Source organism: Oncorhynchus nerka, linkage group LG22, assembly GCF_034236695.1.
Source record: "Oncorhynchus nerka isolate Pitt River linkage group LG22, Oner_Uvic_2.0, whole genome shotgun sequence".
In the NCBI taxonomy this organism is placed as follows: Eukaryota; Metazoa; Chordata; class Actinopteri; order Salmoniformes; family Salmonidae; genus Oncorhynchus; species Oncorhynchus nerka.
Genome location: NC_088417.1, coordinates 96667350 through 96695022, shown reverse-complemented (window position 1 = coordinate 96695022; position 27673 = coordinate 96667350). Strand labels below are relative to the sequence as shown.

Sequence of the window (27673 nt, the reverse complement as noted above, 5' to 3'; positions counted from 1 at the left end):
TACACTGTCCAATTTACAGTAGCTATTACAGTGAAATAATACCTGAACATGTATTCAACTAATTAGGTACATTTGGGCAGTCTTGATACAACATTTTGAACAGAAATGCAATGGTTCATTGCATCAGTCTAAAACGTTGCACACACTGCTGCCATCTAGTGGCCAAAATCTAAATTGAGCCTGGGCTGGAATAATACATTATGGTCTTTCTCGTGCATTTCAAAGATGATGGTACATCAAAAATACAAAAAAACGCCAAAATACCAGATCTAATGTGTTATATTTTTCCTAAAACTTCAGTGTTTCCTTTCAAATGGTATCAAGAATATGCATATCCTTGCTTGCAGGCTTACAATGATGTCAAAAAAACATCTGAGAGTGTGCTGACCCTGGTGCTAGAGGGGGTACAGCTGACCCTGGTGCTAGAGGGGGTACAGCTGACCCTGGTGCTAGAGGGGGTACAGCTGACCCTGGTGCTAGAGGGGGTACACAGCTGGAGGTTGAATGTTAAGGGGTAAGGGACTAACTATGAAAAGTTTGGGAACCACTGGTCTACCGTATCAAAAGCTTTGGCCAAGTCAATAAAAACAGTAGCACAACATTGCTTAGAATCAAGGGTAATAGTGACAAAAATCATTGAGGACCTTTAAGGTTGCAATGACACACCCATACATAACCTGAGCAGAAACCAGATTGCATACCAGAGAGAATTCTATAGACATCAAGAAAACCAATCAGTTGATTATTGACAAGTTTTTCCAACACAAACAGGTCAAAATAGAAATAGGCCTGTAACAGTTAGGATCAGCTTGATCTCCCCCTTTAAATAAAGGACGAACCGTGGCCGTCTTCCAAGCAATGGGAATCTCCCCAGAAAAGGAGAGACAGGTTAAAAAAAGGTCAGCGATAGGCTTGGCGATGATAGGGGCAGCAACCTTGAAAGGTCTAAATCACCTGACCCAGATGTTTTTTGGGGGGTCAAGTTTCAGGACCTCATTCAGCACCTCGGACAAGTAATCTAACAATTCCACAACAACTACCTTATACACACACCAGCAACACAGTTAATTAATTCAATTGTTTGAACGTATCTAGGGGGGGGGGTTACATGTTCTTACATTGAAATCATGTTTTATAGCAGACGTCATAATTATGAAATATATCAGAACGCCCATAGTTCGATGTGGCACTGTACTACTGTAGTTATAGCAGAATAATTCACATAGCCAGCACATTGTCCCCCAAAGTTTATTGCCTCAAACATTTTACAGTGCAGAGGTCTGAATATACTGTTGAGCCACAATTCATCTTCAGCAGCCAAGCTACAAAATGTCTGCAAAACAGCATCTTTGGGAAAACTTGAGTCAAAAGAAAACCAAAATTCATTGTCAATCAGTCTTTATACATCTCTGTACATTGCAGCTCAAACTATTTACATATTTCCACAAGGCAAAAAAGTTTAATTACAAAAGATTTCTGCACATTTTCCCAGTAAATGACCAAGGTGGTGTTGTTCCTTTTAGCGCGATATCATATATTTACGGACAATAATGATAATTCTGCACACAGAATACCTAGAACTGAAGCGCAAAAATAAAAGATTGAAATGAAGCATGACAATAAAGCTTCAAAAATATGAAAAAGGACATGTAACATGACATAGAAACCAGAGCAACGTTTTAGTCAGTACAAAATGTAGAATGTCATCTCAAAACAGGACAACATTTCATTTCATGTGCAGTTTGACATCCAAGTTGGGTATCTCAAAGTATGATTGATTACTTACAAAGCAGCCTACTTGAGGGGGGATTTTTTAAATATATATATATATATATATAAAAAAAAAGCCATGGTACCAGTATAGTCTATTCATACGGTTCATATTTGTGATAAAATAAATACAAACGCATTTTTCTTTTATGGTTTCATGTGCAGCCCTTATATATTTGTACGCCAATAGAAATAGCTTTTCCAGTGAGCTCCAATTTTTTTCTTTTCTTTTTTTACAGTATAGTAACAATAAAACAATTCATTTAACTAAACGGCACAGATTTAGTCAATTTTAAGCAAAGCATGGTGATGTAAACCAATCTCCAATCTTTCATCAAAAACAGTATTTTATTCATGTTCTATGTATCATTTTGCATTCACCACCCTGTTTTATTGCTCTTAACCAAAGCCTTTACAACAAGCAAGAGGACTCCAACCCTGGAGGAAACCGAAAAATACACTGAAACAAGTGCAAATGACACACGTTGGTTTGTTATCTTGCTGTAAGCCTTGTGTTAATGCTGAAATGAGAGAGAGGCAGGGTTGTATAGGCTTAAATATCAGAATATTGATTGACTGATACAAAATCATAAGGATCGCTAGTATTTCGCCATCAATAACATCTGTTAAACATGAAATAAACCACTGATTTAATCAAATACAAGTGTGTAATTGTAATACCATCAAACCCTCACCTTTTTTTTTTTAAATCAGAAAAACAAATACCAAGTCATTCATTCTACAGAAATTGAATAGGGCGCTTTAAAGGGAAATTATGTCAATTCATTCTACAGAAAGGCATCGTCTAGGTCTGGTAATATTTGATCTCAATGAATAGACGGTGCTGAACACACACACAATGAAGATAAATGTCCATGATAAAAATTAATACTCCTCTAAAAGACAGTCTTTGTCCAAATTGGACCCTGTTCCCTATATAGTAGACTACTTGGTCAACAAAAAAAACAAAAAAATAGTGCACTATATAGGGAATTGGGTGCAATTTGGGACGCACATCTTGTCATCTAGGGAGTTGTGTGGTCTAAAAATGGTGGTGATAGGTACGGAAGAGATAAAAATGGGCAATAGGGTCAAAGACCAGTTGTAAGATTTAGCCAATCATTTGCCCAGTCACTTCTGCTGACCTGTGTGGTACATAAAACTGTATTTTCGACTACCAACAACCCAGCAATCATTTAGATGTGTTGATAAGTGTTATTTTCTAATGACATGGGCCGTTAATTGTATGTGACACCAGAGCTAGGGCAAAGGATGTAAACTAAACAGCCAGTCAACGCTCCCTCACAGGTTGCCAGTCCTACAGTCAAAGGATGTAAACTAAACAGCCAGTCAACGCTCCCTCACAGGTTGCCAGTCCTACAGTGAATCATTTCCAACAGTCACGGCTGCTCGTAAAGGGAAGAGTATCCTGCTTTTCAAAACTCCTACCCACATACTAAATCCACTTTTTGACTTCAGTTAAATGGGACTTGCTTTGTCAAAGATCAATACAAGATGACGCTATATTCACTAAGTATTCCGTTTGGGGAGACAGATGGCAAGTGTCCTTAAAAAAAACCCATCTAAGGCACTTTTATTTCTACTGAACGACGCCAAGTCTGTATAAAAACTGGTTTGATGCGCAGCTTCAGCCTGAGTGTTAAAAAGCATGTATGCTGGATAGATTACAGAACTAGAGAAAACGCTCTCAACCATCACATTAGGCCACAGGTCTCCCCCTCCCTCTCTCTCTCTCCATCAGACAGCGTTGCTCTGCTTCCCATGTGCAGTGAAGATGAGGTAGTTACTTCCTGCTTCCTGTCTGAAGAGTAAAGACCAGGGCTACTGGTCAAATCAGACCATTTCGTTTTCTTATCTAAAATGTCTTAGATGAGCAGTTGTTGACAAAAAAGGAAAAGCAAGTACAAAATCCAACTCAAATCCTATTTCTGTTATGACTGATTGAACATAGTGGACCCGCCCTGGCACGTAGAATCCATCTCTTTTGAAGAGAACAATGGGGGGAAAATAATAATAATATATCTTCACAAAAAAAAGCATCAAGGACTATCTGTCTCCATTCAAGAATACCGACGTCCCATATTTCAGGACAATGCATCTAGTCACTTTATAATACTTTATGGTACAGCAGAGACATACTAACTATATCCTGCCGAATTCAAACAGTATTATTATAGACGTGTCTTGGATGGATAGATCCCTTCACTTCTATAGGACTTTTTAGTTGGTTGTGAAGTAAAACAATTGGCCATATCAACGCTTTTAATCAAAAAAAAAAAAACTTAATTGAAACAATATATTTAAAGTGATATAATAATAAAGATCATGATAATGAGGCTAATAAATAAGCTTTTGTCATTACTGCTTTGCATTACCACAGGAGAAAGGTGAGAGGCCTCTCTGAACCTCAACCAAAAAAAGCAGGTATCTTCAGACAACCATCCCGCAGGGACCTCCAAGACAGACAGGACCCAGAGGGGTTGAGCAGGCCATGGGAAGACACCCCTACTGACCCCCAGAGGGGTGGGGCAGGCCACGGGGAGACACCCCTACTGACCCCTAGAGGGGTGGCAGGGCAAGTAAGCTGGCTGTGTGGCTCGTTGTTGAGAAAGGGAGGAAGTCCTATTCAGCTCCGCCTCCATCAGCCCCCCCTGAGCTCCAGAGGATGTGATAGTTGTTTGTTGATGGACCCTTCAATGTGACCAACAGAGGACAGGGACCCAAAAATGCATGTAATCCGTGTGTGTGAGATAGATATATTTATATAGATATATGTAGTTGAGAGAAAAAAGGTGACTTGGTATCCATGTGAACAACTTGTAGAGGGACTTGGGATCCTGCATTCATCTGATGGCCCGGTCAATAAATAAAACCAAGAAGGATGTCGCGGACAGGGAAAGCCAGGGCTGGGAAATCCAGGGCTGGGCTAGGCATTGTCGACAGGGCTGGGCTAGGCATTGTCGACAGGGCTGGGCTAGGCATTGTCGACAGGGCAGGGCTGAGAAGCGGTCACTGTGCCTCACGGGTGTCCAGTCGGAGCCACTGCAGTCCCTGCCGTGTGTGACGCACCAAAGAGCTCATGGTGGACGTCAGGCTCAACGGGCCCAGAGCCAAGTCCAACTCAGACAACAAACCTAGAGATAAGGAAATAGACTGAGTAGGAGTAATGAAACACTCGCATGAATATTACTACAATCAAAATCAAATGTATTTTTAAAGCCCTTTTTACAATCAGCCGACGTCAAAGCACTGTACAGAAACCCAGCCTAAAACCTCATCACCAGTATCTTTTCCCCCACGGTGATCATGACCTCTAGTGGTCACACACAGAACTACAGCTATAAAGAACCCATATTCCTGTGTAATAATATCCCTGTGACTTTAACCCTCCCCTTTGCTCCGCCTCACCACTGCCTTTGTGGGCCAGCTCGTCAGCCTGCTCCCAGATGTCGTGAGCACTCAGGAAGAGTGCCGTGATGTTGACGTAGGAAGACGCCACCTGCTGGATGACCTGTGGAATGGCCACGGTGCTGACGGTGCCTGCCCCCGCCCCGCTGCTGTGGTTGGAGCCCGGCCCAGAACTGGCTGTGCTGGCAGGAGACGGCATGGGAGACATGGGGGATGGGGTACCTGTGCTTCTGGGGAATAGAGAGCAAGCCAGGGCATGAGACTAAGGGACAAATCATTTACTAAACCCTAAAACTCAACTAAATCAACTAAAGATGGGGAGAGGTCGGTTACAATAAAGTGCTACTCTACCTTCTTAACACTATGAACAAGGCAGGTCCTACAGGCCCTAGTTTCTACCTTCTTAACCACACTATCAACAAGGCAGGTCCTACAGGCCCTAGTTTCTACCTTCTTAACCACACTGTCAACAAGGCAGGTCCTACAGGCCCTAGTTTCTACCTTCTTAACAACACTGTCAACAAGGCAGGTCCTACAGGCCCTAGTTTCTACCTTCTTAACAACACTGTCAACAAGGCAGGTCCTACAGGCCCTAGTTTCTACCTTCTTAACAACACTGTCAACAAGGCAGGTCCTACAGGCCCTAGTTTCTACCTTCTTAACAACACTGTCAACAAGGCAGGTCCTACAGGCTCTAGTTTCTACCTTCTTAACAACACTGTCAACAAGGCAGGTCCTACAGGCCCTAGTTTCTACCTTCATAACAACACAGTCAACAAGGCAGGTCCTACAGGCCCTAGTTTCTACCTTCTTAACAACACTATCAACAAGGCAGGTCCTACAGGCCCTAGTTTTGTCGCACCACTACTGTTCAGTCGTGTGGTCAGGTGCTACAAAAAAGGACTTAGGAAAATTGCAATTGGCTCAGAACAGGGCAGCACGGCTGGCCCTCGGATGTACACAGACAGCTAACATTAATAATATGTATATCAACGTCTCCTGGCTCAAAGTGGAAGAGAGATTAACTTCATCACTACTTGTATTTATGAGAGGTATTGACATGTTGAATACGCCGAGCTGTCTTGTCTAAACTACTGGCACACAGCTCCATACTCCACAAGACATGTCACAAGAGGTCTCTTCAGTTTCCAGAACAGACTATGGGAGGCATACAGTACTACATAGAGCCATGACTACATGGAACTCTATTCCACAGTACTACATAGAGCCATGACTACATACATGGAACTCTATTCCACAGTACTACATAGAGCCATGACTACATACATGGAACTCTATTCCACAGTACTACATAGAGCCATGACTACATACATGGAACTCTATTCCACAGTACTACATAGAGCCATGACTACATACATGGAACTCTATTCCACAGTACTACATAGAGCCATGACTACATACATGGAACTCTATTCCACATCAGGTAACTGATACCAGCAGTAGATTCAGATTTCTTATTTTTTAAAGAAGATAAAAAAACACCTTATGGAACAGCAGGGACTGTGAAGCAACACAAACATAGGCACAGACACATACATACGCACTATATACACACACAACTGTAGATATGTGGTAGTGGTGGAGTAGGGGCCTGAGGGCACACGGTGTGTTGTGAAATATGTGAATGTATTGTAACGTTTTTAAAGATGTATAAACTGCCTTTATTTGATGGACCCCAGGAAGAGTAGCTGCTGCTTTGGCAGGAACTAAATGGGGATCCATAATAAACCCCAGGAAGAGTAGCTGCTGCCTTGGCAGGAACTAAATGGGGATCCATAATAAACCCCAGGAAGAGTAGCTGCTGCCTTGGCAGGAACTAAATGGGGATCCATAATAAACCCCAGGAAGAGTAGCTGCTGCTTTGGCAGGAACTAAATGGGGATCCATAATAAACCCCCAGGTAGGGCAGCTGCTGCTTTGTCAGGAACTAAATTGGGATCCATAATAAACCCCCAGGTAGAGTAGCTGCTGCCTTGGCAGGAACTAAATGGGGATCCATAATAAACCCCCAGGTAGAGTAGCTGCTGCCTTGGCAGGAACTAAATGGGGATCCATAATAAACCCCCAGGTAGAGTAGCTGCTGCCTTGGCAGGAACTAAATGGGGATCCATAATAAACCCCAGGAAGAGTAGCTGCTGCCTTGGCAGGAACTAAATGGGGATCCATAATAAACCCCAGGAAGAGTAGCTGCTGCCTTGGCATGAACTAAATGGGGATCCATAATAAACCCCCAGGTAGAGTAGCTGCTGCCTTGGCAGGAACTAATGGGGATCCATAATAAACCCCAGGAAGAGTAGCTGCTGCCTTGGCAGGAACTAAATGGGTATCCATAATATGTACAAACACAGATCTACAACAGTCTATATAGGTATTAGATGAAAGACTTACTTTGAGACACATGGTGAAGGAGCCTGGGTTGCAGACTTTATAGAACTCTGAAAAGGAGGATGAGAGACAATGTCTTATGTTTTTATTTCAAACGTTTAAATAAATAAAAACATAGGTTGACTGCTCCAAAGATCGGTTTCCCCAGAAACATATACTGAACAAAAATATTAAAAAATGCAACATGCAACAAAGGGCGTCACTACAGTGCAAGAGGCATCACTACAGTCCCTGGTTCGAATCCAGGCTGTATCACATCCGGCCGTGATTGGGAGACCCACAGGGCAGCACACAATTGGCCCAGTGTTGTCCAGGTTTGGCCGTCATTATAAATAAGAATTTGTTCTCAACTGACTTGCCCAGTTAAATAAAAAGGTTTTTCATTTTTATTTAAGGAAATCAGTCAATAGAAATAAATTCATTAGGCCCTAATCTATGGATTTCACATGACTGGACAGGGGCACAGCCATGGGTGGGCCTGGGAGGGCACCCACCCACTGAGGAGCCAGGCTCAGACAATCAGACATGAGTTTTTCCCCACAAAAGGGCTTCATTACAGAAATAAATACTCCTCAGTTTCATCAGCTGTTCGGATAGCTTTTCTCAGACATGGTTACACGTGGTCTGAGGTTGTGAGGCCGGTTGGATGTATTGCCAAATTCTCTAAAACTACGTTGGAGACGGCTTATGGTAGAAAAATTCACATTCAATTATCTGGCAACATCTCTGGTGGACATTCCTGCAGTCAGCATGCCAATTGCACGCTCCCTAAAAACATGAGACATCTGTGGCATTGTCTTATGTGACAAAACTGCATTTTAGAGTGGCTTTGTATTGTCCCCAGCACAAGGTGCACCTGTGTAGTGCTCATGCTGTTTAATCAGCTTCTTGATATGCCACACTGGGGGGAGACATGTTTGCCTGCGCTGCAGACAGCTATATCGGTCAGCTAATACAAGACTATTAAAAAGGCCCAGTGCACTACTTGTGAAAGAAATGTCTTCAGATTTTTCAGGGGGTGCTACATCATCCCTACTTCCAAGCGGTGACGATGGGCCCAACACCTTACGTTTATATTTTTGTTCAGTATAGATTTAAACCAGGGGAGAATGACTGCCCCCTCTCATTGAAACCATGGAAGTTTAAGACCGACCACGGTACTGCAGTCATTGTTTGCAGAAAACAGGATCCCCCCCCATGAGTGAATGGGAAAATTGCAATCTTCTTCAAATCAATTTGGCCTCAATAAATCGGTGGCTTTGTCCGTTCATATTTACAGTCATTGATCTAGACCTGGACAAAAAAAAAATGCACTTCAGCAATGATGTTTTTTATTTTATATAACTAACCCAAGATCTTTATTTTATTTAACTAACCCAAGATCTTTATTTTATTTAACTAACCCAAGATCTTTATTTTATTTAACTAACCCAAGATCTTTATTTTATTTAACTAACCCAAGATCTTTATTTTATTTAACTAACCCAAGATCTTTATTTTATATAACTAACCCAAGATCTTTATTTTATATAACTAACCCAAGATCTTTATTTTATTTAACTAACCCAAGATCTTTATTTTATTTAACTAACCCAAGATCTTTATTTTATTTAACTAACCCAAGATCTTTATTTTATTTAACTAACCCAAGATCTTTATTTTATTTAACTAACCCAAGATCTTTATTTTATTTAACTAACCCAAGATCTTTATTTTATTTAACTAACCCAAGATCTTTATTTTATTTAACTAACCCAAGATCTTTATTTTATTTAACTAACCAAAGATCTTTATTTTATTTAACTAACCCAAGATCTTTATTTTATTTAACTAACCCAAGATCTTTATTTTATTTAACTAACCCAAGATCTTTATTTTATTTAACTAACCCAAGATCTTTATTTTATTTAACTAAGCCAAGATGGACCACAGCCTGTCGTTTCCAATGGGAGCAAATTAATCATATTGGGCAGAACAAAAGCAGAGAGGTGGGCAGTGCCAAGCACGAGCTAACGAGATCCTATTGGCACGTTCTAGCATTTATTTGCATATTTCCATTAGGGAACGCCTACTCTGAAGTGCGTGTGTGCAATATATTCCATTTTCCACTCCTAAACAATTACATTTTTGGAAACTTGGGCAAACAGTAAATAAAACGAGTCCCCAGACCTCCCCCGGTCGAGTCCCCAGACCTCCCCCGGTCGAGTCCTCAGACCTCCCCCGGTCGAGTCCCCAGACCTCCCCCGGTCGAGTCCCCAGACCTCCCCCGGTCGAGTCCCCAGACCTCCCCCGGTCGAGTCCTCAGAACTCCCCCGGTCGAGTCCCCAGAACTCCCCCGGTCGAGTCCCCAGACCTCCCCCGGTCGAGTCCCCAGACCTCCCCCGGTCGAGTCCCCAGACCTCCCCCGGTCGAGTCCTCAGAACTCCCCCGGTTGAGTCCTCAGAACCAAAAGGACAAACACATAATAGAAGCCTACCTTGAAATGATCTGTCAGGGTCCTTGAATACTTAAGTGCTGCTTCTCGTTTGTAGCGAAACATGGCCATCTGTAGAAGGGACAGGCCCCTCATGCTGCCAGACAGAAAATAACAAAGGTTACATTCTCATAATCCTCTCCAAGGGACATTTCATTTAAATGACTTCCGAGGTAAAAATGGATCCAAATGTACCACTACTTTACATTTTGGTTACATTTAACAGAAATATATAGTTGCGGTTATCTATTTACCATAAAACTGTAAAGTCCTTGTCTGTAGCAGGAGCCGAGGGGTTCACAGAGCCCTTTAGTTTCAGTATGAACCTGTGAAGACCGGCAGACGTGGTATTTATAAAACAACAACACACAACTAGCCAAAGCATAGCAGACACAGTAAAGCAGAGGAGAGTCTCACATCCTGTCCTAGATCACACATCCAAATTGAGTTGCGTCAGCAGGGGACAGTAGAGGGAGTACTTAGATCATAGAAAAATGGAATTAAATAGTTTCTATCATTCTGTGGATAGTCTCAGTACATAGACTACTCACTACAGCTAAGAAGCCCCACACAGACTACTCACTACAGCTAAGAAGCCCCACACAGACTACTCACTACAGCTAAGAAGCCCCACACAGACTACTCACTACAGCTAAGAAGCCCCACACAGACTACTCACTACAGCTAAGAAGCCCCACACAGACTACTCACTACAGCTAAGAAGCCCCACATAGACTACTCACTACAGCTAAGAAGCCCCACATAGACTACTCACTACAGCTAAGAAGCCCCACATAGACTACTACTCACTACAGCTAAGAAGCCCCACACAGACTACTCACTACAGCTAAGAAGCCCCACATAGACTACTCACTACAGCTAAGAAGCCCCATCTAGAACATGTATGTTTTGGGGTTGCTCACTTGATCAGATCCAAGGTTTCAGCGAACATTGTATACGCCGACTTCGGGGTCTGGGGATCGGTTTCCATAGCGATGCCGCTCTCCACGAAGGACATGGCAGCATCTAGGTAGTTGAAAGCTTTGCCCACCTTATCCGGCTGGATTAAAAACACACGGGGACCTTGATTTAAAATTGGGACACCGAATCCACCAAGCTCGTCTCTTATGAGAAAGTGAAAGAGAAATGTAGACGTGAGAGAGAGAAAGGAGGGGCACGGTTACCGTGGCATCTGCCTTGTGCTTGAGTGTTTTGGCTTCCTTCATGTGATACTCCACTGGCTGCTGCCTGTGGGTGGCAGGAACAGAGTTACTGATCAGACACAACAATACCCCTTAGAGAGAGAGAGATGGAGAAATGGCCACCCACACAACAATGACAAACAGGGAGAGACGTTTACCGCTCTTCGAACTGGAGCAGGGGTCTGGAGGACAGGGCGGCCCCGGTGGGCTGGGAAGGCACGGAGAAGGCAACGCTGCTCTTGAGGCCTTTCTGCCAGGACCACAGACGAGACAGTATTAGAACAGCCTTCATATCAACATCTGATTCTCATTTATTTCATACAAAGCTTCATACAACCAATTAATGCGACAAACACTGAGCTTCTTTCCTTTGTATAACATTAAAACATCTGACACACATGCGTTAATGTATGACTCAAATATACTACCTTGGCATGCTCTGTGCGTTGTTTTCCAGTGCTCTTCTTGTGCTTGACAGGTGTGGAGGCCTCCCTGTCCCTGCGGTGGGCTGCAGATGCTGTGCTAGGCTCTGGGGCATCCACCGCATGCCGTTTGTGGCCCCCCTGCCCTTTCCCAGGGTCCTGAGTGGCGGTGGGCTGCAGCAGAGGGACAGGAGCCCCCTTAGACCGCTTCTTCTCAGTCCTGTGAGAAAGCAGGCCAGACAGCATGTTACAGAGGGGAGAGTAGAATGAGGGGAATAGGAATGCTGTTGATCTCTATTGGGGGGGCGGGGGGACTTTCCAAGTCTGACACCCAGACCAGTCTCTAGGGTGGCATATGGCCAAATGAGATGTAATTAAGGTGCTTGGAAATCACCAAACCTTTTCTTTGATGCATCTCCAATATCGTTGTAATGTTAAAAGGTAAACAAGAAGAATGATATACCAGAAGTAGTTTGGGGCAGAGAAGCTATGGGTGGATGGATCCGCTGCATAGATATGAAGACACTAACTAGGAGGAGAGAGAGAGAGAGCAGGTGTAGTGTTACTCACTAGCTAGGAGGAGGAGGAGTAGAGAGAGCAGGTGTAGTGTTACTCACTAGCTAGAAGGAGGAGGAGGAGAGAGAGCAGGTGTGGTGTTACTCACTAGCTAGGAGGAGGAGGAGAGAGAGCAGGTGTGGTGTTACTCACTAGCTAGGAGGAGGAGGAGAGAGAGCAGGTGTAGTGTTACTCACTAGCTAGGAGGAGGAGGAGAGAGAGCAGGTGTAGTGTTACTCACTAGCTAGGAGGAGGAGAGAGAGCAGGTATAGTGTTACTCACTAGCTAGGAGGAGGAGGAGAGAGAGCAGGTGTAGTGTTACTCACTAGTTAGGAGGAGGAGGAGAGAGAGCAGGTGTGGTGTTACTCACTAGCTAGGAGGTGGAGAGAGAGCAGGTGTAGTGTTACTCACTAGCTAGGAGGTGGAGAGAGAGCAGGTGTAGTGTTACTCACTAGCTAGGAGGAGGAGTAGAGAGAGCAGGTGTAGTGCTACTCACTAGCTAGGAGGAGGAGGAGGAGGAGAGAGAGCAGGTGTAGTGCTACTCACTAGCTAGGAGGAGGAGGAGAGAGAGCAGGTGTAGTGTTACTCACTAGCTAGGAGGAGGAGGAGAGAGAGAGCAGGTGTAGTGTTACTAACTAGCTAGGAGGAGGAGAGAGAGCAGGTGTAGTGTTACTCACTAGCTAGGAGGAGAGAGAGAGAGAGCAGGTGTAGTGTTACTCACTAGCTAGGAGGAGGAGAGAGAGAGAGCAGGTGTAGTGTTACTCACTAGCTAGGAGGAGAGAGAGAGAGAGAGAGAGAGCAGGTGTAGTGTTACTCACTAGCTAGGAGGAGGAGAGAGAGAGAGAGCAGGTGTAGTGTTACTCACTAGCTAGGAGGAGGAGAGAGAGAGCAGGTGTAGTGTTACTCACTAGCTAGGAGGAGGAGGAGAGAGAGCAGGTGTAGTGTTACTCACTAGCTAGGAGGAGGAGGAGAGAGAGCAGGTGTAGTGTTACTCACTAGCTAGGAGGAGAAGGAGAGAGAGCAGGTGTAGTGTTACTCACTAGCTAGGAGGAGGAGGAGAGAGAGAGCAGGTGTAGTGTTACTCACTAGCTAGGAGGAGGAGAGAGAGCAGGTGTAGTGTTACTCACTAGCTAGGAGGAGGAGGAGAGAGAGCAGGTGTAGTGTTACTCACTAGCTAGGAGGAGAGAGAGAGCAGGTGTAGTGTTACTCACTAGCTAGGAGGAGAAGGTGAGAGAGCAGGTGTGGTGTTACTCACTAGCTAGGAGGAGGAGAGAGAGCAGGTGTGGTGTTACTCACTAGCTAGGAGGAGGAGGAGAGAGAGCAGGTGTAGTGTTACTCACTAGCTAGGAGGAGGAGGAGAGAGAGCAGGTGTAGTGTTACTCACTAGCTAGGAGGAGGAGGAGAGAGGGCAGGTGTAGTGTTACTCACTAGCTAGGAGGAGAGAGAGAGAGCAGGTGTAGTGTTACTCACTAGCTAGGAGGAGAGAGAGAGCAGGTGTAGTGTTACTCACTAGCTAGGAGGAGGAGAGAGAGCAGGTGTAGTGTTACTCACTAGCTAGGAGGAGGAGGAGAGAGAGAGCAGGTGTAGTGTTACTCACTAGCTAGGAGGAGGAGAGAGAGCAGGTGTAGTGTTACTCACTAGCTAGGAGGAGAGAGAGAAGGTGTTGTGCTACTCACTAGCTAGGAGGAGAGAGAGAGAGCAGGTGTAGTGTTACTCACTAGCTAGGAGGAGGAGGAGAGAGAGAGCAGGTGTAGTGTTACTCACTAGCTAGGAGGAGGAGGAGAGAGAGAGAGCAGGTGTAGTGTTACTCACTAGCTAGGAGGAGAGAGAGAGAGAGCAGGTGTAGTGTTACTCACTAGCTAGAAGGAGGAGGAGGAGAGAGAGCAGGTGTAGTGTTACTCACTAGCTAGGAGGAGGAGGAGAGAGAGCAGGTGTGGTGTTACTCACTAGCTAGGAGGAGGAGGAGGAGGAGAGAGAGCAGATGTAGTGTTACTCACTAGCTAGAAGGAGGAGGAGGAGAGAGAGCAGGTGTGGTGTTACTCACTAGCTAGGAGGAGGAGGAGAGAGAGCAGGTGTGGTGTTACTCACTAGCTAGGAGGAGGAGGAGAGAGAGCAGGTGTAGTGTTACTCACTAGCTAGGAGGAGGAGGAGAGAGAGCAGGTGTAGTGTTACTCACTAGTTAGGAGGAGGAGGAGAGAGAGCAGGTGTGGTGTTACTCACTAGCTAGGAGGGAGGAGGAGAGAGCAGGTGTAGTGTTACTCACTAGCTAGGAGGAGGAGAGAGAGAGCAGGTGTAGTGTTACTCACTAGCTAGGAGGAGGAGGAGAGAGAGGAGGGGAGAGAGAGAGCAGGTGTAGTGTTACTCACTAGCTAGGAGGAGGAGGAGAGAGAGCAGGTGTAGTGTTACTCACTAGCTAGGAGGAGGAGGAGAGAGAGAGCAGGTGTAGTGTTACTCACTAGCTAGGAGGAGGAGAGAGAGAGCAGGTGTAGTGTTACTCACTAGCTAGGAGGAGGAGGAGAGAGAGCAGGTGTAGTGTTACTCACTAGCTAGGAGGAGGAGAGAGAGAGCAGGTGTAGTGTTACTCACTAGCTAGGAGGAGGAGGAGAGAGAGCAGGTGTAGTGTTACTCACTAGCTAGGAGGAGGAGAGAGAGAGAGCAGGTGTAGTGTTACTCACTAGCTAGGAGGAGGAGGAGAGAGAGCAGGTGTAGTGTTACTCACTAGCTAGGAGGAGGAGGAGAGAGAGCAGGTGTAGTGTTACTCACTAGCTAGGAGGAGGAGGAGAGAGAGCAGGTGTAGTGTTACTCACTAGCTAGGAGGAGGAGGAGAGAGAGAGCAGGTGTAGTGTTACTCACTAGCTAGGAGGAGGAGGAGAGAGAGCAGGTGTAGTGTTACTCACTAGCTAGGAGGAGGAGGAGAGAGAGAGCAGGTGTAGTGTTACTCACTAGCTAGGAGGAGGAGGCAGGTGTAGTGTTACTCACTAGCTAGAGAGAGAGAGAGCAGGTGTTGTGTTACTCACTAGCTAGGAGGAGGAGGAGAGAGAGCAGGTGTAGTGTTACTCACTAGCTAGGAGGAGGAGGAGAGAGAGAGAGCAGGTGTAGTGTTACTCACTAGCTAGGAGGAGGAGGAGAGAGAGCAGGTGTAGTGTTACTCACTAGCTAGGAGGAGAGAGAGAGAGAGCAGGTGTAGTGTTACTCACTAGCTAGGAGGAGGAGGAGAGAGAGAGCAGGTGTAGTGTTACTCACTAGCTAGGAGGAGGAGAGAGAGAGCAGGTGTAGTGTTACTCACTAGCTAGGAGCAGGTGTAGTGTTACTCACTAGCTAGGAGGAGGAGAGAGAGAGAGAGCAGGTGTAGTGTTACTCACTAGCTAGGAGGAGGAGAGAGAGGTGTAGTGTTACTCACTAGCTAGGAGGAGGAGGTGTAGTGTTTACTCACTAGCTAGGAGGAGGAGGAGAGAGAGCAGGTGTAGTGTTACTCACTAGCTAGGAGGAGGAGGAGAGAGAGCAGGTGTAGTGTGTTACTCACTAGCTAGGAGGAGGAGGAGAGAGAGCAGGTGTAGTGTTACTCACTAGCTAGGAGGAGGAGGAGAGAGAGCAGGTGTAGTGTTACTCACTAGCTAGGAGGAGGAGGAGAGAGCAGGTGTAGTGTTACTCACTAGCTAGGAGGAGGAGGAGAGAGAGCAGGTGTGGTGTTACTCACTAGCTAGGAGGAGGAGAGAGAGCAGGTGTGGTGTTACTCACTAGCTAGGAGGAGGAGGAGAGAGAGGTGTAGTGTTACAGGTGTAGTGTTACTCACTAGCTAGGAGGAGGAGAGAGAGAGAGAGCAGGTGTAGTGTTACTCACTAGCTAGGAGGAGGAGGAGAGAGAGAGCAGGTGTAGTGTTACTCACTAGCTAGGAGGAGGAGGAGAGAGAGAGCAGGTGTAGTGTTACTCACTAGCTAGGAGGAGAGGAGAGAGAGAGAGCAGGTGTGTAGTGTTACTCACTAGCTAGGAGGAGGAGGAGAGAGAGAGAGCAGGTGTAGTGTTACTCACTAGCTAGGAGGAGGAGGAGAGAGAGAGCAGGTGTAGTGTTACTCACTAGCTAGGAGGAGGAGGAGAGAGAGCAGGTGTAGTGTTACTCACTAGCTAGGAGGAGGAGGAGGAGAGAGGGCAGGTGTTGTGCTACTCACTAGCTAGGAGGAGGAGGAGAGAGGGCAGGTGTTGTGCTACTCACTAGCTAGGAGGAGGAGGAGAGAGAGCAGGTGTGGTGTTACTCACTAGCTAGGAGGAGGAGGAGGAGAGAGGGCAGGTGTTGTGCTACTCACTAGCTAGGAGGAGGAGGAGAGAGAGCAGGTGTAGTGTTACTCACTAGCTAGGAGGAGGAGGAGAGAGGGCAGGTGTAGTGTTACTCACTAGCTAGGAGGAGGAGAGAGAGCAGGTGTTGTGCTACTCACTAGCTAGGAGGAGGAGGAGGAGAGAGGGCAGGTGTAGTGTTACTCACTAGCTAGGAGGAGGAGAGAGAGAGCAGGTGTTGTGCTACTCACTAGCTAGGAGGAGGAGGAGGAGAGAGGGCAGGTGTAGTGTTACTCACTAGCTAGGAGGAGGAGAGAGAGCAGGTGTTGTGCTACTCACTAGCTAGGAGGAGGAGGAGGAGAGAGGGCAGGTGTAGTGTTACTCACTAGCTAGGAGGAGGAGAGAGAGCAGGTGTTGTGCTACTCACTAGCTAGGAGGAGGAGAGAGAGCAGGTGTGGTGTTGCTCACTAGCTAGGAGGAGGAGAGAGAGCAGGTGTAGTGTTACTCACTAGCTAGAAGGAGGAGGAGGAGAGAGAGCAGGTGTGGTGTTACTCACTAGCTAGGAGGAGGAGAGAGGGCAGGTGTAGTGTTACTCACTAGCTAGGAGGAGGAGAGAGAGCAGGTGTGGTGTTGCTCACTAGCTAGGAGGAGGAGGAGGAGGAGAGAGAGCAGGTGTAGTGTTACTCACTAGCTAGGAGGAGGAGGAGAGAGGGCAGGTGTGCTACTCACTAGCTAGGAGGAGGAGGAGAGAGAGCAGGTGTAGTGTTACTCACTAGCTAGGAGGAGGAGGAGGAGAGAGAGCAGGTGTAGTGTTACTCACTAGCTAGGAGGAGGAGAGAGAGCAGGTGTGGTGCTACTCACTAGCTAGGAGGAGGAGAGAGGGCAGGTGTAGTGTTACTCACTAGCTAGGAGGAGGAGAGAGGGCAGGTGTAGTGTTACTCACTAGCTAGGAGGAGGAGAGAGAGCAGGTGTGGTGTTGCTCACTAGCTAGGAGGAGGAGGAGAGAGAGCAGGTCTGGTGTTGCTCACTAGCTAGGAGGAGGAGGAGAGAGAGCAGGTGTAGTGTTACTCACTAGCTAGGAGGAGGAGGAGGAGAGAGGGCAGGTGTTGTGCTACTCACTAGCTAGGAGGAGGAGGAGGAGAGAGAGCAGGTGTGGTGTTACTCACTAGCTAGGAGGAGGAGGAGAGAGAGAGGGCAGGTGTAGTGTTACTCACTAGCTAGGAGGAGGAGAGAGAGCAGGTGTTGTGCTACTCACTAGCTAGGAGGAGGAGAGAGAGCAGGTGTAGTGTTACTCACTAGCTAGGAGGAGGAGGAGAGAGAGCAGGTGTAGTGTTACTCACTAGCTAGGAGGAGAAGGAGAGAGGGCAGGTGTAGTGTTACTCACTAGCTAGGAGGAGGAGAGAGAGCAGGTGTGGTGTTACTCACTAGCTAGGAGGAGGAGGAGAGAGGGCAGGTGTAGTGTTACTCACTAGCTAGGAGGAGGAGAGAGAGCAGGTGTGGTGTTGCTCACTAGCTAGGAGGAGGAGGAGGAGGAGAGAGAGCAGGTGTAGTGTTACTCACTAGCTAGGAGGAGGAGGAGGAGGAGAGAGAGCAGGTGTAGTGTTACTCACTAGCTAGGAGGAGGAGGAGAGAGGGCAGGTGTGCTACTCACTAGCTAGGAGGAGGAGGAGAGAGAGCAGGTGTAGTGTTACTCACTAGCTAGGAGGAGGAGGAGAGAGAGCAGGTGTAGTGTTACTCACTAGCTAGGAGGAGGAGGAGGAGAGAGGGCAGGTGTAGTGTTACTCACTAGCTAGGAGGAGGAGAGAGAGCAGGTGTGGTGTTACTCACTAGCTAGGAGGAGGAGGAGAGAGAGCAGGTGTAGTGTTACTCACTAGCTAGGAGGAGGAGGAGGAGAGAGAGCAGGTGTAGTGTTACTCACTAGCTAGGAGGAGGAGGAGAGAGAGCAGGTGTAGTGTTACTCACTAGCTAGGAGGAGGAGGAGGAGAGAGGGCAGGTGTAGTGTTACTCACTAGCTAGGAGGAGGAGAGAGAGCAGGTGTTGTGCTACTCACTAGCTAGGAGGAGGAGGAGAGAGAGAGAGAGAAGAGAGAGAGAGAGAGAGAGCAGGTGTAATGTTCCTCACTAGCTAGGAGGAGGAGGAGAGAGAGAAGGTGTTGTGTGCTACTCACTCAGACTTGCGGGAACCAGGACCTGAAGTGGAGGGTTTAAGATCTTTCTGCAGCTTTGGCTTCTTCCTTGGCACGGTTTTCACATCCTTCTCAGCCTGAGAAACAAAAGGTATTAGAGACAGGCTCGCTCTTCTTCCAGTTATAGAAAGGGCAAACCAAGCTTCTATGGCGAAATCACCATTACAACCATTTTATAACGTTAGTCAACCGTACAGGTTGGCAGCCCTCAGATGGGCCAATGACTCACAGCCTAGATAAGAGCCTTGTGAAGGAGGCCAGGCTGCCCTGTTCACCTCAATGAGCAGAGAGCCAAAGAAAACAAACCAGGTACTGTACATAACAATTCGACTCAATGTTTGGAACTAAGCCATAGGACTGGTCTCTAAATGTAATCCAAATCGGTTGTGTACACATATCGCAGGTGCAGCTAAATGTTTCTGGCTTCAACAGTGCAGCAATACCTAACAATACACACAAATTACCAAACTACAAAGAAAGGAATCAAAAATATATAAAGGATGGTGTGTATAGACAGTAGTTATATAGGATGGTGTGTATAGACAGTAGTTATATAGGATGGTGTGTATAGACAGTAGTTATATAGGATGGTGTGTATAGACAGTAGTTATATAGGATGGTGTGTATAGACAGTAGTTATATAGGATGGTGTGTAGAGAGCAGAGTTATATAGGAGTTATATAGGATGGTGTATAGACAGTAGTTATATAGGATGGTGTGTACTAGACAGTAGTTATATAGAGGTGTGTATAGACAGTAGTTATATAGGATGGTGTGTATAGACAGTAGTTATATAGGTGTGTATATAGACAGTAGTTATATAGGATGGTGTGTATAGACAGTAGTTAGGATGGTGTATAGACAGTAGTTATATAGGATGGTGTGTATAGACAGTAGTTATATAGGATGTTATAGACTAGTTATATAGGATGGTGTGTAGACAGTAGTTATATAGGATGGTGATAGACAGTAGTTATATAGGATGGTGTGTATAGACAGTAGTTATATAGTGTGTGTATACTAGTTATATAGGATGGTGTGTATAGACAGTAGTTATATAGGATGGTGTGTATAGACAGTAGTTATATAGGAGGTGTGTATAGACAGTAGTTATATAGGATGGTGTGTATACTACTAGTAGTTAGGAGGAGGATGGTGTGTATAGACAGTAGTTATATAGGAGGAGTGATAGACAGTAGTTATATAGGATGCAGGTTATATAGGATGGTGTGTATACTAGTTATATAGGATGGTGTGTATAGACTAGTTATATAGGATGGTGTGTAGACAGTAGTTATATAGGATGATAGACAGGTTATATAGGATGGTGTGTATAGACACTAGTTATATAGGATGGTGTGTAGACAGAGTTATATAGGATGGTGTGTATAGACAGTAGTTATATAGGATGGTGTGTATAGGTAGTTATATAGGATGGTGTGTATCACTAGTTATATAGGATGGTGTGTAGGAGTTATATAGGATGGTGTGTAGACAGGTGTGGTGTGTATAGACTAGCTAGGATGGTGTGTAGACAGTAGTTATATAGGATGGTGTGTAGACAGTAGTTATATAGGATGGTGTGTATAGACAGTAGTTATATAGGATGGTGTGTATAGACAGTAGTTATATAGGAGGTGTGTAGACAGAGTTATATAGGATGGTGTGTATAGACAGGTTATATAGTGGTGTGTACTCACTAGTTAGGAGGATAGGAGGAGGTGTGTAGACAGTAGTTATATAGGATGGTGTGTATAGACAGGTTATATAGGATAGTGTTAGACACTAGCTATATAGGAGGTGGATAGAGAGAGGATGGTGTGTAGACAGGTTATATAGGATGGTGTGTATAGAGGTGGTGTTGCACTAGCTATATAGGAGGTGGAGGAACAGTAGTTAGGTGTAGACAGTAGTTATATAGGATGGTGTGTATAGACAGTAGTTATATAGGATGGTGTGTACTCACAGTAGCTAGGAGGAGTGTAGGACAGTAGTTATATAGGATGGTGTGTATAGACAGTAGTTATATAGATGGTGTGTATAGACAGTAGCTAGGATGGTGTGTACTAGACAGTAGTTATATAGGATGAGGAGGAGGTAGTTATATAGGAGGTGTGTAGTGTTATATCACTAGCTAGTTATATAGAGATGGTGTGTAGGAGGGATGGTGTGTAGACAGTAGTTATATAGGATGGTGTGTATAGACAGGTTATATAGGATGTGTTACTCACTAGCTAGGAGGTGGAGGAGAGAGTTATATAGGTGTGTTACTCACTAGTTAGGAGGAGTGTTATATAGGTAGTTATATAGGATGAGCAGGTTATAGGTGTTGTACTCACTAGCTATATAGGAGGAGTGATAGAGGTGTAGTTTATATAGGATGAGACAGGTTATATAGTGTGTGTACTCACAGTAGCTATATAGGATGGTGTGAGACAGTAGTTATATAGGATGGTGTGTATAGACAGTAGTTATATAGGATGGTGTGTATAGACAGTAGTTAGGATGGTGTGTAGTAGGAGGAGATGGTGTGTATATAGCAGGTGTAGGATGTGTGTATAGACTCACTAGCTATAGGATGGTGTGTATAGACAGGTTAGGATGGTGTGTATAGACAGTAGTTATATAGGATGGTGTGTATAGACAGGTGGATGGTGTGTATCACTAGCTAGGAGGAGGAGGAGGAGTGTGTAGGGCAGGTTATATAGGATGTGTGTATACTCAGTAGTTATATAGGATGGGAGTATAGGTAGTTATATAGGATGGTGTGTATAGACAGTAGTTATATAGGATGGTGTGTATGACAGTAGTTATATAGGATGGTGTGTATAGACAGTAGTTATATAGGATGGTGTGTAGACAGTAGTTATATAGGATGGTGTGTATAGACTGTAGTTATATAGGATGGTGTGTATAGACAGTAGTTATATAGGATGTGTGTATAGACAGTAGTATATAGGATGGTGTGTATAGACAGTAGTTATATAGGATGTTGTACTAGACAGTAGTTATTAGGATGGTGTGTATAGACACAGTTATATAGGATGGTGTGTATAGACAGTAGTTATAGGATGGTGTGTATAGACAGGGATGGTGTGAGAGACAGGTTATATAGGATGGTGTGTATACTAGTTATATAGGATGGTGTGTATAACCAGGATGGTGTGTAGAGACAAGTTATATAGGATGGTGTGTATAGACCACTAGCTTATATCAGGTGTGTAATCACCATTACATACCATTTGTATAGACGTTAGTTAACCGGTGTGTATCAGGTTATATAGGATGGTGTGTAGAGCAGGTATAGACAGTAGTTATATAGGATGGTGTGTATGACTCAGTTATATAGATGGCCTGTGTATGAAGCTTATATGGATGGCCTGTATAGACAGTAGTTATATAGGATGTAGTGTGCTCAGTAGTTATATAGGATGGTGTGTATAGACAGTAGTTATATAGGATGGTGTGTATAGACTGTTATATAATGGTGTGTATAGACAAGTTATATAGGATGGTGTGTATATAGTTATATAGGATGGTGTGTAAGCCAGTAGGATGGTGTGTATAGACAGTAGTTATATAGGATGGTGTGTATATCCAGTAGTTATATAGGATGGTGTGTATAGACAGTAGTTATAGGATAGCATGGTGTTATATAGACTAATATATAGGATGGTGTGTATAGACAGGGATGGTCATAGACAGTAGTTATATAGGATGGTGTGTATACCTAGTTATATAGGATATAGACAGTAGTTATATAGGATGGTGTGTATAGAAAGTTATGGAATTATATAGGATGGTGTGTAAAGAAGTTATATAGGATGGTCTGTATAGGTGTGTATAGACAGTAGTTATATAGGATGGTGTGTATAGACAGTAGTTATATAGGATGGTGTGTATAGACAGTAGTTATATAGGATGGTGTGTATAGACAGTAGTTATATAGGATGGTGTGTATAGACAGTAGTTATATAGGATGGTGTGTATAGACAGTAGTTATATAGGATGGTGTGTATAGACAGTAGTTATATAGGATGGTGTGTATAGACAGTAGTTATATAGGATGGTGTGTATAGACAGTAGTTATATAGGATGGTGTGTATAGACAGTAGTTATATAGGATGGTGTGTATAGACAGTAGTTATATAGGATGGTGTGTATAGACAGTAGTTATATAGGATGGTGTGTATAGACTAGTTATATAGGATGGTGTGTATAGACAGTAGTTATATAGGATGGTGTGTATAGACAGTAGTTATATAGGATGGTGTGTATAGACAGTAGGTGTGTATAGACAGTAGTTATATAGGATGGTGTGTATAGACAGTAGTTATATAGGATGATGTATAGACAGTAGTTATATAGGATGGTGTGTATAGACAGTAGTTATATAGGATGGTGTGTATAGACAGTAGTTATATAGGATGGTGTGTATAGACAGTATGGATGGTGTTATATAGGATGGTGTGTATAGACAGTAGTTATATAGGATGGTGTGTATAGACAGTAGTTATATAGGATGGTGTGTATAGACAGTAGTTATATAGGATGGTGTGTATAGACAGTAGTTATATAGGATGGTGTGTATAGACAGTAGTTATATAGGATGGTGTGTATAGACAGTAGTTATATAGGATGGTGTGTATAGACAGTAGTTATATAGGATGGTGTGTATAGACAGTAGTTATATAGGATGGTGTGTATAGACAGTAGTTATATAGGATGGTGTGTATAGACAGTAGTTATATAGGATGGTGTGTATAGACAGTAGTTATATAGGATGGTGTGTATAGACAGTAGTTATATAGGATGGTGTGTATAGACAGTAGTTAGGATGGTGTGTATAGACAGTAGTTATATAGGATGGTGTGTATAGACAGTAGTTATATAGGATGGTGTGTATAGACAGTAGTTATATAGGATGGTGTGTATAGACAGTAGTTATATAGGATGGTGTGTATAGACAGTAGTTATATAGGATGGTGTGTATAGACAGTAGTTATATAGGATGGTGTGTATAGACAGTAGTTATATAGGATGGTGTGTATAGACAGTAGTTATATAGGATGGTGTGTATAGACAGTAGTTATATAGGATGGTGTGTATAGACAGTAGTTATATAGGATGGTGTGTATAGACAGTTATAGGATGGTATATAGTTATATAGGATGGTGTGTATAGACAGTAGTTATATAGGATGGTATAGACAGTAGTTATATAGATGGTGTGTATAGACAGTAGTTATATAGGATGGTGTGTATAGACAGTAGTTATATAGGATGGTGTGTATAGACAGTAGTTATATAGGATGGTGTGTGTATAGACAGTAGTTATATAGGATGGTGTGTATAGACAGTAGTTATATAGGATGGTGTGTATAGACAGTAGTTATATAGGATGGTGTGTATAGACAGTAGTTATATAGGATGGTGTGTATAGACAGTAGTTATATAGGATGGTGTGTATAGACAGTTTCACGCACGAGTGTCTAGGGATAACAGAGGATGGTACGACAAAAAAAAAACATCCAGTCAGCGGCAGTTACGTGGGGTCTGGAAAAAAAGAAGAAGCTTGAGAGGTCGAAGGAGAATGACAAGAATGGTGCAAGCTAACAGGCGGACCACAAACAGGCAAATAACGGAGCAGTACAACAGTGGTTCGCAGAGCGGCATCTCAGAACGCACAACACATCGTTCCTCGTCGCGGATAGGCTATTTGCAGCAGACACAGGGTTCCACTCCTATCAGCTAAAAACAAGAAGAAGCAGCTTCCGTGGGCACGAGATCACCAACACTGGACAATTGAGGAGTGGAAAAACATTGCCTGGTCCGAACGAATCCTGGTTCTCTGTTGAGTCATGATGATGGCAGAGTCAGGATTTGATGGATGCAGCATGAGTCCATGGACCCATCCTGCATGGTGTCAACAGTACAGGCTGGTGGCGGTAGTGTAATGGTGTGAAGAATGTTTTCCTGGCATACGTTAGTCACTAAGGTGCAGGGTAGAGTACTGGGTGATAGCTGGCTAGTAACAGTGACTGAAGTTCAGGGCGGAGGCCTGCTAATGGAGACTGTTTAACAGTCTGATGGCCTGGAGATAGAAGCTGTTTCTCAGTCTCTCGGTCCCAGCTTTGATGCACCTGCACGGTCTCCGCCTTCTAGATGGTAGCAGGGTGAACAGGGTTTGGCTCAGGTGTAGCGGAGGCCCACGATGGGGGGGGTGTAGGTGTCCTGGAGGGCAGGCAGTGTGCCCCCGGTGATGAGTTGGGCTGACCGCACCACCCTCTGGAGAGACCTGCGGTTGCGGGCGGTGCAGTTGCCGTAATCGTTACGTAACAGGAAGGTGTACAGGAAGTATGAGACACTGTGTCTGCCGGGATGATAGCAAGCACAACCCCCTTGTGTTTTCGAGTACGATAGGACTGTTGATACACTTGGCTAGGAGTGGGAGAAGGTTACTACTACTACTACAAAGGACTGCAGAACCCAAACCAGCTCATCAAGCAAAAACAACAACCACTACTAATCAGCAACACCACGAATACCATTTCATCATAAAAAGCCAACCTACCGGTCTCTTCTTGCAGACTTTGGTAGGGATGGGGGCAGCGGGGTTGGTGTCCCCCCTCTCGGGGGCCGTGTTGGGTCCCTTCCTGATGGCTGGCTCCTGTCCCCCTGAAGAAGGCCTGGAGCCCTGGGAGGGAACCCTGGACAGCAGGCTCAATTCTATCTTTACCAGCAGGGCCCGTGGAGGACCTTGGCAGACCCTGGAAGCTTTGGCTGAGGACTCCCGCTTGGCCTTGTGTGCTGGGTCTAGAGAGTGGCGCCGGGGCTTCTTTTGGCCCTTCTGAGGGGCCGGGAGGGTCTCCGTCCTGACACTGATGGTCTTCACCACAGCTGGGGTTGGCTGGTCTACCTCCTGGGCAGGACTGGGACTAGGAGACTTCTCCCGCTTACAGTCCAGCACCAGAGTGACCTTGGGGCCACCCTGTGACTCTGGTTGTTCGGTCTTCTTCTCAGCGGTGCCACGCTTGGCAGGCTTCCTGCTGTTTGTTTTGGCTCCGCTGCTCTTGCTATTGCTGTGGCCGGTTTTCGTTTTGACCTTTGGCTTGTCTGTGAACGAGGTGTCTTTGTCACGGGGGACCACCTCCACACTCTCCACCTGTAACCCAGCCTGAGGGTCTTCAGGTCGGGGAGCCTTGGCTGGTCTGGAGGGGTGTTTGTTCCCCACGGTCTTTCTCTGGCTGCTGCTGTTGCTGCTGTTCCCAACGTGCGAGGCGGCCGGGGACTTGTGTTGGACATGCTGGTTGTGGGCAGCTTCTTCACTGCGTTGAGGTTTGGCTTCGCCGTCACTGAACTCTGAGCGACGTGGGGGTGTGTGGGATTTGTAGTCCCTGGGAGGAATGGCCTCCTCCTCATGGCTCTGCTGCTGTTTGGGTAGAGGGCTCAGTAGAGTGTCACTCTGGCTCTCTGTGCTGGGGTTCTGCTGGCTCACTCTGATCCAGTTGTTCAACTGCCAGTTAGTCACCACGGGGCCCTCCGCCTGGACAGACAATATATGATCAATGAAAAGAAACACGAATATATATTAGTGGGTGGCTGCTGAGGGGAGGACGGCTCATAAGAATGGCTGGAACAGAACGAATGGAATCACCTGGAAACCATGCTACTCCAGTCATTAACACAAAAATAAATAAATAAAATATATATATTTTAGTACCAGTCAAAAGTTGACTCCTACTCATTCAAAGATTTCTTTATTTTTTTTATTACTATTTTCTCAATTGTAGAATAAAAGTGAAGACATCAAAACTATGAAATAACACATATGGAATCATGTAGTAACCAAAAAAAGTGTTAAATAAATAATTTCAATTAACAGGTGTGCCTTGTTAAAAGTTAATTTGTGGAATTTCTTTCCTTCTTAATGCGTTCGAGCCAATCAGTTGTGTTGTGACAAGGTAGGATTGGTATACTGAAGACAGTCCATCATTACTTTAAGACATGAAAGTCAGTCAACATGGAACATTTGAAGAACTTTGAAAGTTTCTTCAAGTGCAGTTGCAAAAACCATCAAGAGTCATGATGAAACTGGCTCTCATGAGGACCGCCACAGGAAAGGAAGACAGAGTTACCTCTGCAGCAGAGGATAAGTTCATTGGAGTTACCAGCCTCAGAAATTGCAGCCCAAATAAATGCTTCACAGAGTTCAAGTAACAGACATATCTCAACATCAACTGTTCAGAGGAGATTGTATGAATCAGGCCTTCATGGTCGAATTGCTGCAAAGAAACCACTACTTAAGGACACCAATAATAAGAAGAGACTTGCTGGGGCCAAGAATCACGAGCAATAGAACGTGGGAATCTGTCCTTTGGTCTCATCAGACCAAAACGACAGATTTCTACTGGAAGAAACTGTCAAAGTTCTTCAAATGTTCTATATTGACTGTCGTTTCTCTTTGCTTATTTGAGCTGTTCTTGCCATAATACAGACTTGGTCTTTTTTCCAAATTGGGCTCTCTTCTATATACCACCCCTACCTTGTTACAACACAACTGATTGGCTCAAACGCATCGAGGAAAAAATTCCAATAATTAATTTTTAACAAGGCACACCTGTTGATTGAAATGCATTCCAGGTGACTACTTCATGAAGCTGGTTGAGAGAATGCCAAGAGTGTGCAAAGCGGTCATGAAGGCAAAGGGTGGCTACTTTGGAAGAATCTCAAATATATTTAGATTTGTTTAACACTTTTCTTAGGTTAGTACATGATTCCATATGTGTTATTTCATAGTTTTGATGTCTTCACTATTATTCTACAATGTAGAAAATAATAAAAATAAAGAAAAACCCTGGAATGAATGGGTGTGTCCAAACGTTTGACTGGCACTGTATCAATTAAAAGACAAAGCAAGTTGCCTGAGAGTTAGACAAGACAGACAATATAACATCACTGTA

General features: G+C 44.6%; 1 protein-coding gene across 2 annotated transcripts in view; it reads right to left on the bottom strand.

Annotated features, from left to right (window-relative positions):
• Positions 1 to 1232: 1232 nt before the first annotated feature.
• The window catches only part of LOC115106032 (AF4/FMR2 family member 1-like), an 83151-nt gene continuing 56710 nt past the window's right edge, over positions 1233 to 27673 (bottom strand). Inside the window, exons 9-19 of one of the 2 annotated variants that reach the window (XM_029628628.2) lie at positions 25285 to 26256; positions 18694 to 18788; positions 11709 to 11922; positions 11439 to 11530; positions 11263 to 11326; positions 11002 to 11138; positions 10333 to 10404; positions 10082 to 10175; positions 7609 to 7655; positions 5200 to 5429; positions 1233 to 4925 (exon numbers count right to left, since the gene is read on the bottom strand). In XM_029628628.2, the coding sequence (XP_029484488.1) occupies positions 4801 to 4925; positions 5200 to 5429; positions 7609 to 7655; positions 10082 to 10175; positions 10333 to 10404; positions 11002 to 11138; positions 11263 to 11326; positions 11439 to 11530; positions 11709 to 11922; positions 18694 to 18788; positions 25285 to 26256 (2142 nt within the window). In that variant the 3' untranslated portion in view covers positions 1233 to 4800. The remainder of the gene's footprint in view (positions 4926 to 5199; positions 5430 to 7608; positions 7656 to 10081; positions 10176 to 10332; positions 10405 to 11001; positions 11139 to 11262; positions 11327 to 11438; positions 11531 to 11708; positions 11923 to 18693; positions 18789 to 25284; positions 26257 to 27673) is intronic. The other variant, XM_029628629.2, reaches the window with a different exon arrangement.